At 49.9% G+C, this 15,518-nt stretch overlaps 2 protein-coding genes across 7 annotated transcripts in view; both read left to right on the top strand.

Moving 5' to 3' along the window:
• Window positions 1-15,518, top strand: part of PDE4A (phosphodiesterase 4A) — a 52,289-nt gene that overhangs the window by 25,732 nt on the left and 11,039 nt on the right. For 3 of the 6 annotated variants that reach the window (XM_053583197.1, XM_053583195.1, XM_053583196.1), the window contains 7 exons: window positions 3,774-3,965; window positions 4,412-4,448; window positions 4,557-4,627; window positions 7,266-7,315; window positions 7,507-7,619; window positions 11,358-11,451; window positions 14,187-14,410. In XM_053583197.1, coding sequence (XP_053439172.1) covers window positions 3,774-3,965; window positions 4,412-4,448; window positions 4,557-4,627; window positions 7,266-7,315; window positions 7,507-7,619; window positions 11,358-11,451; window positions 14,187-14,410 — 781 coding nt within the window. Of the gene's footprint in view, window positions 1-1,328; window positions 1,384-3,773; window positions 3,966-4,411; window positions 4,449-4,556; window positions 4,628-7,265; window positions 7,316-7,506; window positions 7,620-9,482; window positions 9,874-11,357; window positions 11,452-14,186; window positions 14,411-15,518 lie in introns of those variants that run through there. The other 3 variants (XM_053583198.1, XM_053583200.1, XM_053583199.1) reach the window with 3 other exon arrangements.
• On the top strand, window positions 215-698 carry LOC128580819 (60S ribosomal protein L30). Its single transcript, XM_053583204.1, has one exon. It carries the CDS (start codon window positions 271-273, stop codon window positions 616-618), a length of 348 nt encoding a protein of 115 aa, XP_053439179.1. The 5' UTR covers window positions 215-270; the 3' UTR covers window positions 619-698.

A 15,518-nucleotide genomic window follows, 5' to 3' on the forward strand; every position in this document is an offset into this window, starting at 1 on the left:
ATGAGCTGTGACACCCCAGCACTCCATCGCAGGCAACATATTGAGACTCTGTCTCAAAAAAAAAAGATCAGAATTGGAACCCAGGCCTTTGATCCTGACCAAAATGTTCACCGTTGCCATCTGTCTACTAAATCCTCATTAGGGCACATTCCCCCAGTGAGAGTAAATGTTCCCAAGGCCAGGCAGCCAACATAGAAACAGAATGGGGGCTCCCCGGCCATCTTGGCGGCTGGTCTTGGTTGGGGGCCGTCGCGCATCTAGGGCAGGAAGATGGTGGCCGCAAAGAAGACGAAAAAGTCGCTGGAGTCGATCAACTCAAGGCTCCAGCTCGTTATGAAAAGTGGAAAGTATGTGCTGGGTTACAAGCAGACTTTGAAAATGATCAGACAAGGCAAAGCGAAATTGGTCATCCTCGCCAACAACTGCCCAGCTTTGAGGAAATCTGAAATAGAGTATTATGCCATGTTAGCCAAAACTGGTGTTCATCACTACAGTGGCAATAATATTGAATTGGGCACAGCATGTGGAAAATACTACAGAGTATGTACACTGGCCATCATTGATCCAGGTGACTCTGATATCATTAGAAGCATGCCAGAACAGACTGGTGAAAAGTAAATCATGTACATTTTTTCTTTAATAAAACTTGCTAGAGCTTGTTTTAAAAAAAAAAAAAAAAAAAAAAAAAAAAAAAAGAAACAGAATGGGGCCAGGCATGGTGCCTAATGCATATAATCCAATAATTCTGAGGTGGGAGGATCACTTGAGGCCAAGAATTACAGACTAGCTTGAGCTACATAGTGAGGCTCTGTCTCTAAAAAATGAAAAAATTAGCCAGGCACAGTGGCAAACACCTGTATGGCTATACTCCCAGATATTTAGAAAGCTTAGGCAAGAGGATCACTTAATCCCAGGAGTTTAAGGCTGCCATAAGCTATCATCATGTAATTGTATGCCAGCTTGGGTGACAGAGTGAGACCCTGTCTCTAAAAAATAAACAAACAAGCTCAGTGCCTGTAGCATAGTGGTTATGGTGCTGGCCACATGCACCGAGGGTGGTGGGTTCGAATCAGCCAGGGGCCTGCTAAACAACAATGACAACAACAACAAAATAGCCAGGTGTTGTGGTGGGCACCTGTAATCCCAGCTACTTGGGAGGCTAAGGCAAGAGAATTGCTTAAGTCCAAAAGTTTGAGGTTGCTGTGAGCTGTGATACTGTGGCACTCTACCAAGGGTAATATAGTAAGACTCTGTCAAAATAAATTAATAAATATGAAATAAAATAACCCCCCCCCCACATAAGTCACTGTGAAACTTCTGGTCTGCAGAAAATAATGCTGAGAGAATAAAAAGACAAGCTATAGACTGGGAGAAAAATATATGGTAAGTATATGATATCCAGAATATATAATGAAGCTTCAAAACTTAATAATGAGACAAACAATTGGAAAGGACAGTTTCTATCATCCCTGTAGCTGTGTGCATCCTTGTCACAGTCCTTGCCTGTATCGGCACTCTAGCCACACCAGCAAAAAACAAATCCTGCCTCAGAGCCTTTGCATTTCCTTTTTACTCTGTCTGGAGTGCTTTCTGCCACCTCCTGACTCATGGCCTGATGAGATGTCACCTCTTCAGAGAGACCTGCCCTAACTACAGCATAATACCACCCAGTTCCTGCATTCATTCATTCATTCATTCATTCATATGTTTAATGATTCCTTGTGTGTCCACACATTTTTGGCCCCAGGGACACAGCAGTAAACAAAAGCAGAAAAAAATCCCTGCCCTACAGGGCTTAGTTTCAGAAGGGAAGTTAAATGGTAAAGATAGATAAAATACAGAGTATGTCAGGTAAGTAGTAAGACTTTTTCTTTTCTTTTTTTTTTTTTTTGAGACAGATTCTCACTTTGTAGCACTCAGTAAAGTGTCGTGGCCTTATAGTTCACAGCCACCTCAAACTCCTGTACTTAAGCAATTCTCTTGCCTCAGCCTCCTGAGTAGCTGGGAATCAGGTGCCTGCTACAAGGCCTAGCTATTTTTTTTTTTTTTTTGTAGAGACGGAGTCTCACTTTATGGCCCTTGGTAGAGTGCCGTGGCCTCACACAGCTCACAGCAACGTCCAACTCCTGGGCTTAAGCAATTCTCTTGCCTCAGCCTCCAGAGTAGCTGGGACTACAGGTGCCAGCCACAACGCCCGGCTATTTTTTGGTTGCAGTTTGGCCGGGGCCGGGTTTGAACCCGCCACCCTCGGTATATGGGGCCGGCGCCTTACCAACTGAGCCACAGGCGCCGCCCAAGGCCTAGCTATTTTTAGAGATAGGGTTTCGTTCTAGCTCAGGCTGGTCTCAAACCTGTGAGCTCAGGCAATTCACCTGCCTTGGTCTCTCAGAGTGCTAGTATTACAGGTGTGAGCCACCTCGCGCAGCTCTGTTTTTTGTTTTTAAAGGAAGGGAAATAGGAAACATCAAGGCAGAGCCTGAAATTTTAGATGGGCTGGTCAGGGGAGGCTTCTCTGAGGAAGTAACATTTTATTTTTTATTTATTATTATTTTTGGAGACAGAGTTTCACTTTGTTGCCCTCAGTGGAGGGCTGTGGCATCATAGCTCACAGCAACCTCAAACTCTTGGGCCCAAGCGATTCTCTTGCCTCAGTTTTTTTTCTTTGTTTCTTTTTTTTTTTTTTTGAGACAGAGTCTTACTTTGTCACCTTTGGTAAAGTGCTCTGGCATCATAGCTCACAGCAACCTCGAACTCCTGGCCTTAAGCAATTCTTTTGCCTCGGCCTCCCAAGTAGCTGGGACTACAGGTGCCCACCACAACACCCGGCTATTTTCAGAGATGAGGTCTTGCTCTGGCTGAGACTGGTCTTGAATCTGTGAGCTCAGGCAATCCATCGACCTCAGCCTCAAGTGCTGGGATACATTCATAAGCCTCAGGACCTGGCCCAGTTTTTTTCATTTTTTTTTTTAATTTATTTTATCTTTTTATTGTTGTTTTCAGTTTTTGGCCGGCGCTGGGTTTGAACCTGCCACCTCCGGTATATGGGGCTGGTGCCCTACTCCTTTGAGCCACAGGCACCACCCAGTTTTTTTCGTTTTTAGTAGAGATAGGGTCTCACTTTTGTTCAGGCTGGTCTCAAATTCCTGAGCTCAAGTGATCCACTCACCTCAGCCTCCCAGAGTGCTAGAATTATAAGCATGAGCCACCATGCTTAGCCAGGAGGTAACATTTTAGCTGAGGCCTTAAGGAAGTGAAGGAGTAGCCATTGGATATCTGGGCAGGAGAAACAGCCCATGCAGAGGCCCTGAAGCAAGACTGTGTGCAGAATGTTTAGGGAACAGCAAGGAGGCTGAAGCAGAGTAGAAGGGGAGAGGAGGAGGACACAGAGCAAGACTTAGGTACTGGAGTGGAGACTTAGGGTTTTTTCCTGAGGTGGGAGCCACAGAAGGTTCTGAGCAGGCCAGCTCTGAAAGCATGTACACCCTCTGGTGGCCATGGAAGGAATAGACTGGGGTGCAAAGGAGCAGATGAGAAATGGACGGATTATGAATGGGTTTTGACAGCTGGGCTGATGGGGTATAAAGGCGATTGGTTGAGCCCATGACTTTTGGCCTTGTGGGGGAGGTCCCCAGAGCTAGGAATCAGGATTGATGTACATAGGTTCTCAGCAGCTGTTTGATCTCTGCAGTTCCCTCCCCGATCTCTGCCAGGAACTTCTTGGCCTCCCTGACATTTCAGCCCCACTGATCCCTCTTCCTGCCCATTCCCTGCAGCTTCGAGGCAGAGAATGGCCCAATGCCATCTCCAGGCCGCAGCCCCCTGGACTCGCAGGCGAGCCCAGGTCTCGTGCTGCACGCTGGGGCAGCCACTAGCCAGCGCCGGGAATCCTTCCTCTACCGTTCAGACAGTGACTATGACATGTCACCCAAGACTATGTCCCGGAACTCATCAGTCGCCAGCGAGGCGTGAGCAATCCCCCTCCCCACCTGCCAGCTTCCCCATGGCCACCTGTTGAGGTGTGAGCACTCTCTGGACCTGCTCACCTTCCCTCTTTCTTACTGGGTCTTCCAGGTTCTGGGCCTACCCATCAAGGTGCCTACTTCAGCCCCCTAAGACCCTTTCCTGTCCTCTGTGTTCCCCCACAAGCCCAGCCCCTATAGCATATTCTCATTCTCCCTCCCCAGACAATTCAGGGCTGGTCACCTCTGCTCCCCCCATTCGCCTGAGTCACCCTCCAGGACTGCCATTCCCTCCTCGGCCAGCTCTGAAAGCATGTACACCCTCATGCAGGATAAGTGCCCTCTCGCCTAACCCCACAGAGTCCCTTCCATGCCCATCAGCCTCCCTGGGTCCAGCCTTCACAGAATTGCTTCTCTGGGGACCTCTGACCTGCCACTGTCCTTGATTGTAGGCATGCTGAGGACCTCATCGTAACGCCGTTTGCCCAGGTTAGACCCCTTCCGGGGGCTCCAGCCCTCCTTTCCACTTGGGGATAGAGCTCAGCTCTGCTACTATTCTGGGTAGATATTGCTTCTTACTGCTGTTCTCCATCCCAGGTGCTGGCCAGTCTCCGGAGCGTCCGCAGCAACTTCTCTCTCCTGACCAATGTGCCCATTCCCAGCAACAGGTAAGTCAAAGCTGTACCCCAACACCCCTGATCATGAGCCCAAGCACATTTGGGTTCAACTGTAAGCACCACTGTATAGCCTTGGGCAGGCACTTGACCTCTCTGAACATCTATTCAGGCAATAAATCCCATGGAGCCAGAGATCCATTGTGATTTAAGAGCCTAAGACACAGAAGCTTTTATAAGAAAAGACCCAGATACACGATGGTGAAGCCACAGACCCAATCCCAGGGCCATTTACTGTTACCAATTTGCTAGGCATATGGGATCTTGTGAGGTTTCTGTTCCCCCTCTGTAAAAGTAGAATTACAATAATGCCTACCTTAGACAATTGCTAGGAAGAGTACAGAAGATGGTATATATAAGAACACTGGGGTGGTGCCCGTATCTCAGTGGGTAGGGCACTTGCCACATACACCAAGGCTGGCAGGCCCGGCCAGCTAAAACAACAATAACCAACAACAAAAATAGCTGGGCATTATGGCAGGCGCCTGTAGTCCCAGCTATTTGGGAGGCTAAGGCAAGAGAAACATTTATGCCCAAGAGTTAAAGGTTGCTGTGAGCTATAATGCCATGGCTTTCTACCAACGGCAAGAAAGTGAGACTCTGTCTCAAAAAAATAATAATAATAAAAAATAAAAGTGAGTGTTGATATCTACTATTAAAGTGCATAAGAATAAAAAAAGAAAAAGAACATCAGTCTGGATGCAGTGGCTCACGTCTGTAATCCTAGCACTCTGGGAGGCCCAGGCTGGTGGATTGCTTGAGCTCACGAGTTCAAAACCAGCCTGAGCAAAAGCAAGACCCTGTCTCTATTAAAAATAGAAAAACTGAGGGTGGCGCCTGTTGCTCAGTGAGTAGGGTGCTAGCCCCATATATTGGAGGTGGCGGGTTCAAACCCAGCCCCAGCCAAAAACTGCAAAATAAAAGAAAAGAAAAGAAAATAGAAAAACTGAGGCAAGAGGATCACTTGAGCTCAAGAGTTGGAGGTTGCCTTTCGGCCGGAGACGCCATCTTCCAGTAATTCACCAAAATGACAAACACAAAGGGAAAGAGGAAAGGCACCCGATACATGTTCTCTAGGCCTTTTAGAAAACATGGAGTTGTTCCTTTGGCCACATATATGTGAATCTACAAGAAAGGTGATATGGTAGACATCAAGGGAATGGGTACTGTTCAAAAAGGCATGCCACACAAATGTCACCATGGCAAACCTGGAAGAGTCTACAATGTTACCCAGCATGCCGTTGGCATTGTTGTAAACAAGTTAAGGGCAAGATCCTTGCGAAGAGGATGAATGTTCATACTGAGCATATTAAGCACTCTTAAGAGCCAAGATAGCTTCCTGAAATGTGTGAAGGAAAATGATCAGAAAAAGAAGGAAGCCAAAGAGAAAGGTACCTGGGTTCAACTGAAGCGCCAGCCTGTGCCACCCAGAGAAGCCCACTTTGTGAGAACTAATGGAAAGGAGCCTGAGCTCCTGGAACCCATTCCCTATGAATTCATGGCATAATAAGCATATAACATAGCACACAGGAGTACCAGTGGACCCATGTTTTTAGGTGCAAGAACCTATTTATTCCCCATGAGCTCATGGTATAATAGGTGTACAGCATAGCACACAGGATAACCAATAGCCCCCATGTAACAGTGATACAAGGTGCTGGAACCTATTTCCCATGAATTCAAAAGTCAATCAAGGGCAGCGCCTTTGGCTCAAAGGAGTTGAGCGCTTGTCCCATATGCCAGAGATGGTGGGTTCAAAGCCAGCCCTGGCCAAAAACCGCAATAAATAAATAAAATGGAGATAATTAAAAATGTGTCCTAAAAAAAAAAAAAGAGTCGAAGGTTGCTGTGAGCTGTGAGCCCACAGCACTCTACCCAGGGAGACAGCTTGAGACTGTCTCAAAAAAATAAAAAAGGCCGGGCATGGTGGCTCACGCCTGTAATCCTAGCACTCTGGGAGGCCAAGGCGAATGGATTGCCTAAGCCCACAGGTTTGAGACCAGTCTGAGCCAGAGTGAAACCTTGTCTCTAAAAATAGCCCAGTGTTGTAGCAGGTGCCTGTAGTCCCAGCAGAGGCAAGAGGATCGTTTGTGCTCAAGAGTTTGAGGTTGCTGTGAGCTATGACACCATGGCACTCTACTAAGGGTGGCAAAGTGAGACTGTCTCAAAAAAAAAAAGAGGGCGGCGCCTGTGGCTCAAGGAGTAGGGCGCTGGTCCCAAATGCCAGAGGTGGCGGGTTCAAACCCAGCCCTGGCCAAAAACCAAAAAAAAAAAAAAAAAAAGAACACTGACTTGCACATAGTAAATGCTCTATAAATAGGAATGGTTCTTATTGTAGACAAAGAGATATAGCTGAGAGCTGCCAGTCCCTCTGGATGGGGGCCAGAACCATCCATAGCAGGTTGGAGGAATTCAGGGGGCATATTCAAGGGAGCAGAGACTTTGAAAACTTAAGACCTCAGTTTCCTCATCTGTAAAGTGGGTTCTGCTAGGGGTCACTGAGACAGGATATGACAGCCTGCCTGGGACAACAGTGACCAGTAAGAAAAAGGAAAATTAGCACTGTTTATAGAGGTAGGAGGCATGGATCTGGAGGTGCCCAGGCTGACATTGGAGCCCCATTTCTTTGCAGGCGGTCCCCGCTGGGTGGCCCAACGCCTATCTGCAAGGCCACATTATCAGGTAACTTAATTTCTGAAGTCTGGGAAAATGCCCTCTTGCTGCCCCAGTGTGGGACCCCTCCCCTGAGTGGCTGTCTCAGCCCTCCCCCCCAGCACTCCACTTACCTGGCAGACCCTGTTACCACAGGTTGGGGGCTCTGAGGGTCTGCCTGCAGACCTTCTCAATCACCTCCCTGGCCATCCCCTCCCCAGAGGAGACGTGTCAACAGTTGGCCCTGGAGACATTGGAGGAGTTGGACTGGTGTCTGGAGCAGCTGGAGACCATGCAGACCTACCGTTCTGTCAGTGAGATGGCTTCACATAAGGTGTGCAGGGGGACAAGGTGGACCTGTGCCCTGGGCAGGGTTGGTAGGGACCAAGCTCGTTGGATGGGGCTCGTGGATGGAGCCAAAGCTGGGTTGGACCTGTGGGCGGTGATAGCTATTAGCTGGCTGAGGAAAGCGTGACCAATCACTAGGTGAGACCTAAATAGGATGGGGCCAATCCCTGCGTGGAACTGGTGAGTGTGAGCCTATGAGGGAGACCACCTTAAGATTGTGTCTGTGGGTTGGGCTTATCACTGGTTGTGGCCGAGAGGGGGGAGCCAATCCCTAAGTGTGACCTATGGGATGAAGCCAATCCCTGGGTGTGACCTAGACTTCCTTAGTGGGCAGCTTATGATTTGTGCTTCAAGGGTTCTGAATTTCTCCATGGCTGGAGCAACCTAGTTTGAGTGTGGGCATGTGTATCAGGTTGTACGTGTGTCAGTAGGCGACCATCTATCTTGGGGAGGATGTGTGTTTTGTGGTTTGTGGGTGTGCAATTGTGGCGGTAGGTCTTGAGGTTGTATGCCTTTATGGTCTACAGGTGTGCCTCCATATAGATGGGTCTGTGCAGCTATTGATTTGTTCACTACCCATTTGCAGCATTTGCAAGCCAATTCTGAGCAGTAGCACACAGGTGTGTACCTGTGAGGGGGTATATGGATGTGTTAGTTGGGAGTGCTGTGCCAGAGGGCTGTGTGTCTGCAGGTGTGGGCTGGTCTGAGTGTGTATCTCAATATATTTATGACTGTAGGTTTGCAGGGCTGCAGGGGAAGATACAAAGCTTCCACGTACAGGTGTGCAGACTATGCACTGCACAACTCCAGGGGGCACCATTCAGAAAGCAGCCAGTATGAATGATGTCTCCTGGAGTTGTAAAGCGTGGTGGCAGCCCTCGTGAGTGGGTGCCTACAGGAAATGATTTGCAAGTGGGGGTGTCTTTGTTGGGGGGTGCATATGTCCGTGGGTGAAGGCTTGTTTGGGAACATGTACATCAAAAAGTAATTGTGTCCCTGAGGGTGGCTCAAGCATCTTAAATTATAACTGTGTCTCTGGGTATGGGGTCTGCAGGTGTTTCTGCAATGGTGTGTGTAGGTGTGTGTGTGTGTGTATTTGTGCATTTGTGGGTGAGTGTGAGTATTCCCTATGGGTGTCGGGGTATGTTTGTGTCTGAGAGCATCTGGGTATTTGTGTTGGTTTGAAAGTGTGCCTGTGGGTGTGTTGAGTACATGTCTGTAAGTGTGGATGTATCTGGGTGTTTGTCCCTAGGTGTGTATCTGGGTGTGGATCTATGTCCTTGGAAGGGGCATGTTTTAAGGCGTTTATGTCACTGCATGCCCGGCTCTGTAACAATAAATGTGTTGGACATCAAAGTTGTGACTGTCTCCAGGTGTGTGTGTGCACATACTTGCGTGTGGTGTAATTGCAGGACTAAAAGCATTTGAGTGTCTGCGTTCATTTTTTATTTTATTTTTTTTACAGTTTTGACCAGGGTCGGGTTCAAACCCGCCACCTTCGGTATGTGGGATCAGCACCCTACTCCCTGAGGCACAGGCGCGGTCCTGGGTGTCTGTGTTCAATTGTGTATTTGAGTGTCAAGTGTCTGGGTGTGTGTGTCAGTGTCTGTGGAAGGTTATTTCTCAGGATATTTTTGTGCCTGTGAGTTAATGGAGTATCTGGGTGTGTGTTTCTGTCTCTGGATATGTCCATGAAGGGGACGTGTCCTCACGGGGGCAGCCCTACCTGTGTTCTAGCTGAAACCCATGGGCTCTGATGCCCCTTTAACACCCCCCCACCCCGAGCACCACCTGACATCGCATGCAGCCTGCCAGTGCTGCAGTGAGCACGCACACGCACACACAGACACACTGGCACACAGTCAGAGCCCCCAGCCTCCACAGCCTCCTCCTGGGACCCTTGCTCTGCCCCTCCATGGGCAAGGGCCCCCCACCACTTCCAGCCACAGCCTCCGGGGGGCCCATCAAGGCTGGGGGCTGGTGGACCATGTAACCTGGGCTGTAACAGGGAGCGCGGAGGGGAAGGGAGCCCCCAGGCCCCTCCGCAGCTCCCCCTTCACCACCCACGCGCCCAGCTCCACCTGTTGGCTATTAACTGCCCCCCCCCATGTCCTTGGGACTCCCCAAGCCCAGTCTCTGTGTGTGGCAGCCCTGAGCGGCACTAACGCTCCAAGATGCCCTTGGTGGATTTCTTCTGCGAGACCTGCTCCAAGCCATGGCTGGTGGGCTGGTGGGACCAGGTAGGGGAAGGAACATAGGGTGGAGGGTGGGCAGAAGCTACAGGCCAGCTGGGCTAGACCTTCCATCTCCTGACATGGGCTTGTGTGTTCAGCTGTGCACATGTGTGGACTGGAGATGAAGCCTGTAACTGTCTCTGTGTGTGGCCCAGGGCTGGGGGTGGATGGTGGGTAGCTTGGGGCAGGGATGGCTCAGAGTAGAGGGAGGTGTTGAGTAGTCTGTTGATGGGTGTGACCCTGTCGGTGCCTAGATGGATGTTGTGTCTGCTATGGTGTTTGTTTGCCTCGGTCACAGCATGGCCCTATGTCTGAGATCATATGGTTCTGACTGTGGTGTTGTGTGTTTGGGCCATTTCGGTAAGCTCAGAGCTGCCTGATATTTCTGGGGCATGTGACCCCAAGTGTCAGTGGTTGCTTTACAGTGTGTGCCCTTTGATTTGTGTGTCTAGGCTGTATGATGCCTTGTAGAACTGGGAGCCTGGGACTCGGTGTGTAGTTATATGAGGTGTTGTGGGTCCATTTTATATATGTATGTGCACGCACCCAGGGTCTCTGACAGAAGAGTGAGTGCCCCATCCCAGTTTGGGCCATGCAGGCTCCCCCTTCCTGCCCACTGTCTCTGCCAGATTCTTCTCCTGCTTTAGGGGTGCTTTGGCAGAACTTGAGGGTGGAGAGCCAATGCCCTTTTCCCTCCAGGCACAATGTCACAGCAGAGACCTGTGACAGGTGGCATGGGGTAGCCCAAGAGGAACCCCCAAACTCAATTTGGAATGTACTCCACTCATCTGTGTGTATATCCACCTCTCTAGGGCTGGGTAAGAGGGGGCTATTAGGAACCCCTTCCCTGTCCCCTGGGTGACCAGACTGAGGTTTCCTTAGCTCACCATTCTCCCCTGCCTTGGCCAAACCTCTTCTTACTCCCTTGAGTACTGTGTTCCCTTCTTCCAAACTGGGCGGGGGCTGGGGTCAGGACCCCTAGTATGGGAGTCCATGTCTGGCACAACGTTGGCCAAGGGCAACTCTGGGAAGGCAAGAGTTAAGGGCCTGCTGGCCTGCCCTCTTTTCACCCAGCTCAGCAGCTTGTTCCAGAGGGAGTTGCTAAGGAGACTCCTATTGCCATGGCAACAGGATTCTCCTGCTACCCTATTGGCTCCCCATTAGGCAGGATCCCCTCCCTTCCACAGGTGCCCCTCTGGCTCCTCCTTGAGGTGAATGAGGAGGGGAGTTCCTCTTTCCTCAGAAACTAAGGGGTATGCTGATCTGGATCCCCTCAAGCCTGGGGCCCCCTTCTGGAGATAGGAGGAGAGGGAGAGCTGATCCTCCCCTTTAACAACCTGGGGCTCTTCCGGCTGAGCAGAGAAACAGGAGGGACTCATGCGGGTCTTCAGGAGTTTCTTGGGAAGGACTCTGACTCTCACACAGACACACCACATACACACACTGTGATTCTCCCCATCATGGCTTCTTTCTTGACTCCTTCACCTTAGTTCAAGAGGATGCTGAACCGTGAACTCACACACCTGTCAGAAATGAGCAGGTCGGGAAACCAGGTCTCAGAATATATTTCCACAACATTCCTGGGTGAGTGAAGGGCAGCATGTGGGGTGGGGGGGCTGGAGGAGGCTGCCTCTGAACCTGGGTTTTATTGCCCATATTTTCCCAGGAACCCTGACTCAACTTCCCAAAGATTGGAGTCCCACATTCAAGAACTCCCACACTCAGGGTGCCCCAAACTCAGTAGAATCCCAAATTCTATAGAATCCCACATTTGAAAAATCTACAGGCTTTAAAACCCTTTCATACTCAGGGGAACCCCAATAAATTTCTCAAACCTGAGACCCTGAGAGACCTCCAAACTCAAATAGAATTCCTAAACTTTATATAGCCTCCCAGCTGAGGCTGGGCGTGGTGGCTCAGGCCTATAATCCTAGTACTTTGAGGGGCTGAGGCTGGAGGATTGCTTGAGGCCAGGAGTTTGAGACCATCCTTGACAACATAGCAAGACCCCGGGTCTACAAAAAAATTTTTAAAATCTAGTCAGGCATTGTGTGGTACACCTGTAGTCCCAGTTGCTCAGGTGACTTGAAGCAGAAGGATCACTTGAGCCTAGAAGTCTGAGGCTGCAGTGCGCTGCTATGATAATGCCATTGCTCTTCAGCCTGGGTGATAGAATAAGACCCTGTATCAAAAACAAACAAACAAACAAAATTCAATAGCATCAACAAACTTGGATTAGCCTCCCTCAAACCCAAGAGATACCCGAACTCAGCAGCCCACAAAAAATCATAGCCCACAAAAGAGCCTCAAACTTTAGCCAACTTCCAAATCGAAAGGCCCCTCAAATTCAATAGACCACCCAAATTTCATATAACCCCCAACATATTCAGTAGACTCCCAAAATTTTAGATCTCCTCACTCAATAGGATCCTTAAGCTTACGAACCTGTAAGAGATTTCCTGAACTTAGAATTTTCTAATTCTTTGGAACCCCAAATACAGTAGACTACCTCAAACTCATTGAAACCCTTAAGCTCATGGATCTCTAAAAGTCATCCTAACCTCTGAACCTAAGATCCCCTTTGCTAAGTGTATCTCCCTAAACTCAGGATAATTTGATCTTAAGAATTTACTGCCTAGTCTCGGTGCCCGTAGCACAGTGGTTACAGCCCCAGCCACATACACCGAGGGTGGCGAGTTTGAACCTGGCCCAGGCCAGCTAAACAACAATGATAACTGTTAACAACAACAAAAATAGCTGGGCGTTGTGGTGGGCACCTGTAGTCCTAGCTACTTGGGAGGCTTGCTTAAGCCCAAGAGTTTGAGGTTGTTGGTGAGCTGCAACGCCACAGTACTTTACCAAGGGCAACATGATGGGACTCTGTCTCAAAACAAAAAAAAAAAGAAGAAAAGAAATTTACTGCCTAAACCCAAAGGTACCCAAATTCAGGAGGCACACATATGCTCCAAAAATGTTTTCAGGGTTTTCTTTTTTTTTTTTTGTAGAGACAGAGTCTCACTCCATGGCCCTCGGTAGAGTGCCGTGGCCTCACACAGCCCACAGCAACCTCCAACTCCAGGGCTCAAGCGATTCTCTTGCCTCAGCCTCCTGAGTAGCCAGGACCACAGGCGCCCGCCACAACGCCCAGCCATCCCTTGGTTGCAGTTCGGCCGGGCCGGGTTTGAACCCGTCAACCTCGGTATATGGGGCCGGCGCCCCACCGACTGAGCCACAGGAGCCGCCCTCTTTTTCTTTTTTCTAAGACAGAGTCTCACTTTCTCATCCTCAATAGAGTGCTATAGCATCATAGCTCACAGCAACCTCTAACTCTTGGGCTTAAGAGATTCTCTTGCCTCAGACTCCCAAGTAGCTGGGACTACAGGTGCCTGCCACAATACCTGGCTATTTTTTTGTTGCAGTTATCATTGTTTAGCTGTTCCTCGCTGCATGTGGCCAGCGCTGTAACCACTGTGCTACGCCGCTGAGCCTAAAACAATTCTCTTGCCTCAGCCTCCCAATACAGGCACCTGCCACAAGGCGCAGGTATTTTTAGAGATGAGGTCTGGCGCTGGCTCTGACGACTGGTCTGGAACCTGTAAACTCAGGCAGTCCACTTGCCTTAGCTGCCCAGAGTTCTAGGATTACAGGAGTGAGCCACCCCTGGGCCTGTTTTCTGAGTTTTAAATGCTCCCACCAATGAGGTTGTGGTGTGCATCAGAGTTCTCAAAGTCCGCCAATGAAAGCATGGCATGTAAATGACCCTGTTTGGTCCTGTCATTGACTGGCAGGCAGGTCACAATGGGTGTCCTTGACTAGGCTCTGGAAGCTCTTGAAAGTTCAAGACAAGGGTTCCCCAGACAGGCTGGGCTAAGGGTTGGTGGAGGGGGGCATGGAGCTGGAGACCACCCTTCCCTCTCTCATCCCAGTGAGGCCACGCCCACCAGCAGTCTTGACACCAGGGAGGTGTATTCCCTACCAGAAAAGGTTCCTTGGGTGTCTGGGGCACCCTGGTTTCCCCACCCCACTTCCTGACTTTCCACATCACCCTCCAGCTGAACCTGATGATTGGATTGGGGCAATTCCATAACCCTGGACCATCCCCAGGGTCCCCAGTTCAGCCTACTGCCTCCCAGAAGAACTCCTATGTCCCCTCTGGCTTCCAGCCTCTGACTAGCCATAAGTGTGGCAGCCAGATGTCTGCCCTTTTGGGTGAGGCCTCCCAATACATGGCAGAGGAATGGAGGGATAAGGGAGCCTCTGAGGGCAGCAGAGGCATGAGGAGAGATGGCACTCAATGCTTTTGCCCCCACCTTCTGCAGACAAACAGAATGAAGTAGAGATCCTGTCACCCATGATGAAGGAGCGAGAAAAACAGCAAGTGCCACGACAGAGACCCTCCCAGCAGCCCCCGTCCCCTGTGCCTCACCTCCAGCCCATGTCTCAGATCACAGGGGTGAAAAAGTTGACCCATAGCAGCAGCCCGAATAACTCTGGTGTCCCCCGCTTTGGGGTGAAGACAGACCAAGAAGAGCTACTGGCACAAGTAGGTGGGGGACAGGCAGGGTCTGGGCTGGAGGGAGTGGGAGTCTCCTGGGACCCAAAGGAGGACTAGACATTGAGTCACATCTTAAGCTGAGTTCCCTAGAAGCAGAGGCTGATATGAGGATCTGTGGGTACCTGCTTATAAAGAGGAGCCTTAGGAGAAATGAAGCAAAGGAAGAATAGAAAGAAACCATGACCAGGTACAGTGGCTCACCCCTGTCATCCCAGCGCTTTGGGAGGCCAAGGCAGGAGGATTGCTTGAGGCCAAGAATTCAAGACCAGCCTAGGCGACACAGCAAGACCCTGTCTCTACAAAAAATAGAACAAATTAGCCAGGTGTAATAGTGCTGTAGTCCCAGTTATTCAGAAGACTGAGGCAGGAGGTTTGCTTGACTTTAAGAGGTTGAAGCTGAAGTGAGCTGTGATTGTACCACTGCACTTCAGCCTGGGCAATAGAGTAAGACCCTGTCTTGTTAAAAAAAAAAAAAAAAGAAGGGGCGGCGCCTGTGGCTCAGTCGGTAAGGCGCCGGCCCCATATACCGAAGATGGTGGGTTCAAACCCAGCCCTGGCCAAACTGCAACCAAAAAATAGCCGGGCGTTGTGGCGGGCGCCTATAGTCCCAGCTGCTCGGGAGGCTGAGGCAAGAGAATCGCTTAAGCCCAGGAGTTGGAGGTTGCTGTGATCTGTGTGAGGCCACAGCACTCTACAGGGGGCCATAAAGTGAGACTCTGTCTCTACAAAAAAAAAAAGAAGAAGAAGAAAGAAAGAAGCCAAGCAAGGAAGTGGTCTAGCTAGAGTCCCCGATATCAGTGACCAGCTGGGAGCTGCCCCCAGAGGTGGGCAGTATCACCCCTTCAGACAGTTCTTGTGGGACAAGAAGAGCTTTCTGGAGGAAGGGATAGCCATGAGCCTTAACAGGCAACTTCCAGCCACTGGGGGATTGGTACACAGGCCAGTGACATGGATTTGGATAGAGCCTCAGAGTGCCCCCCATAGTCCCGACCTTGGTTTCTGGGACACAGTGGACACAGTAAACCCTTGGTGGCTCACTCAGCTGATATGTATTTTTTTTTTTTTTGTAGAGACAGAGTCTCACTTTATGGCCCTC

Source organism: Nycticebus coucang, chromosome 3 (genome assembly GCF_027406575.1).
Source record: "Nycticebus coucang isolate mNycCou1 chromosome 3, mNycCou1.pri, whole genome shotgun sequence".
NCBI classification, from domain to species: Eukaryota; Metazoa; Chordata; class Mammalia; order Primates; family Lorisidae; genus Nycticebus; species Nycticebus coucang.

Bases quoted from the DNA above. Each gene is read 5' to 3' on its own strand.
- LOC128580819 (XM_053583204.1), top strand. From the start codon at position 271: ATGGTGGCCGCAAAGAAGACGAAAAAGTCGCTGGAGTCGATCAACTCA.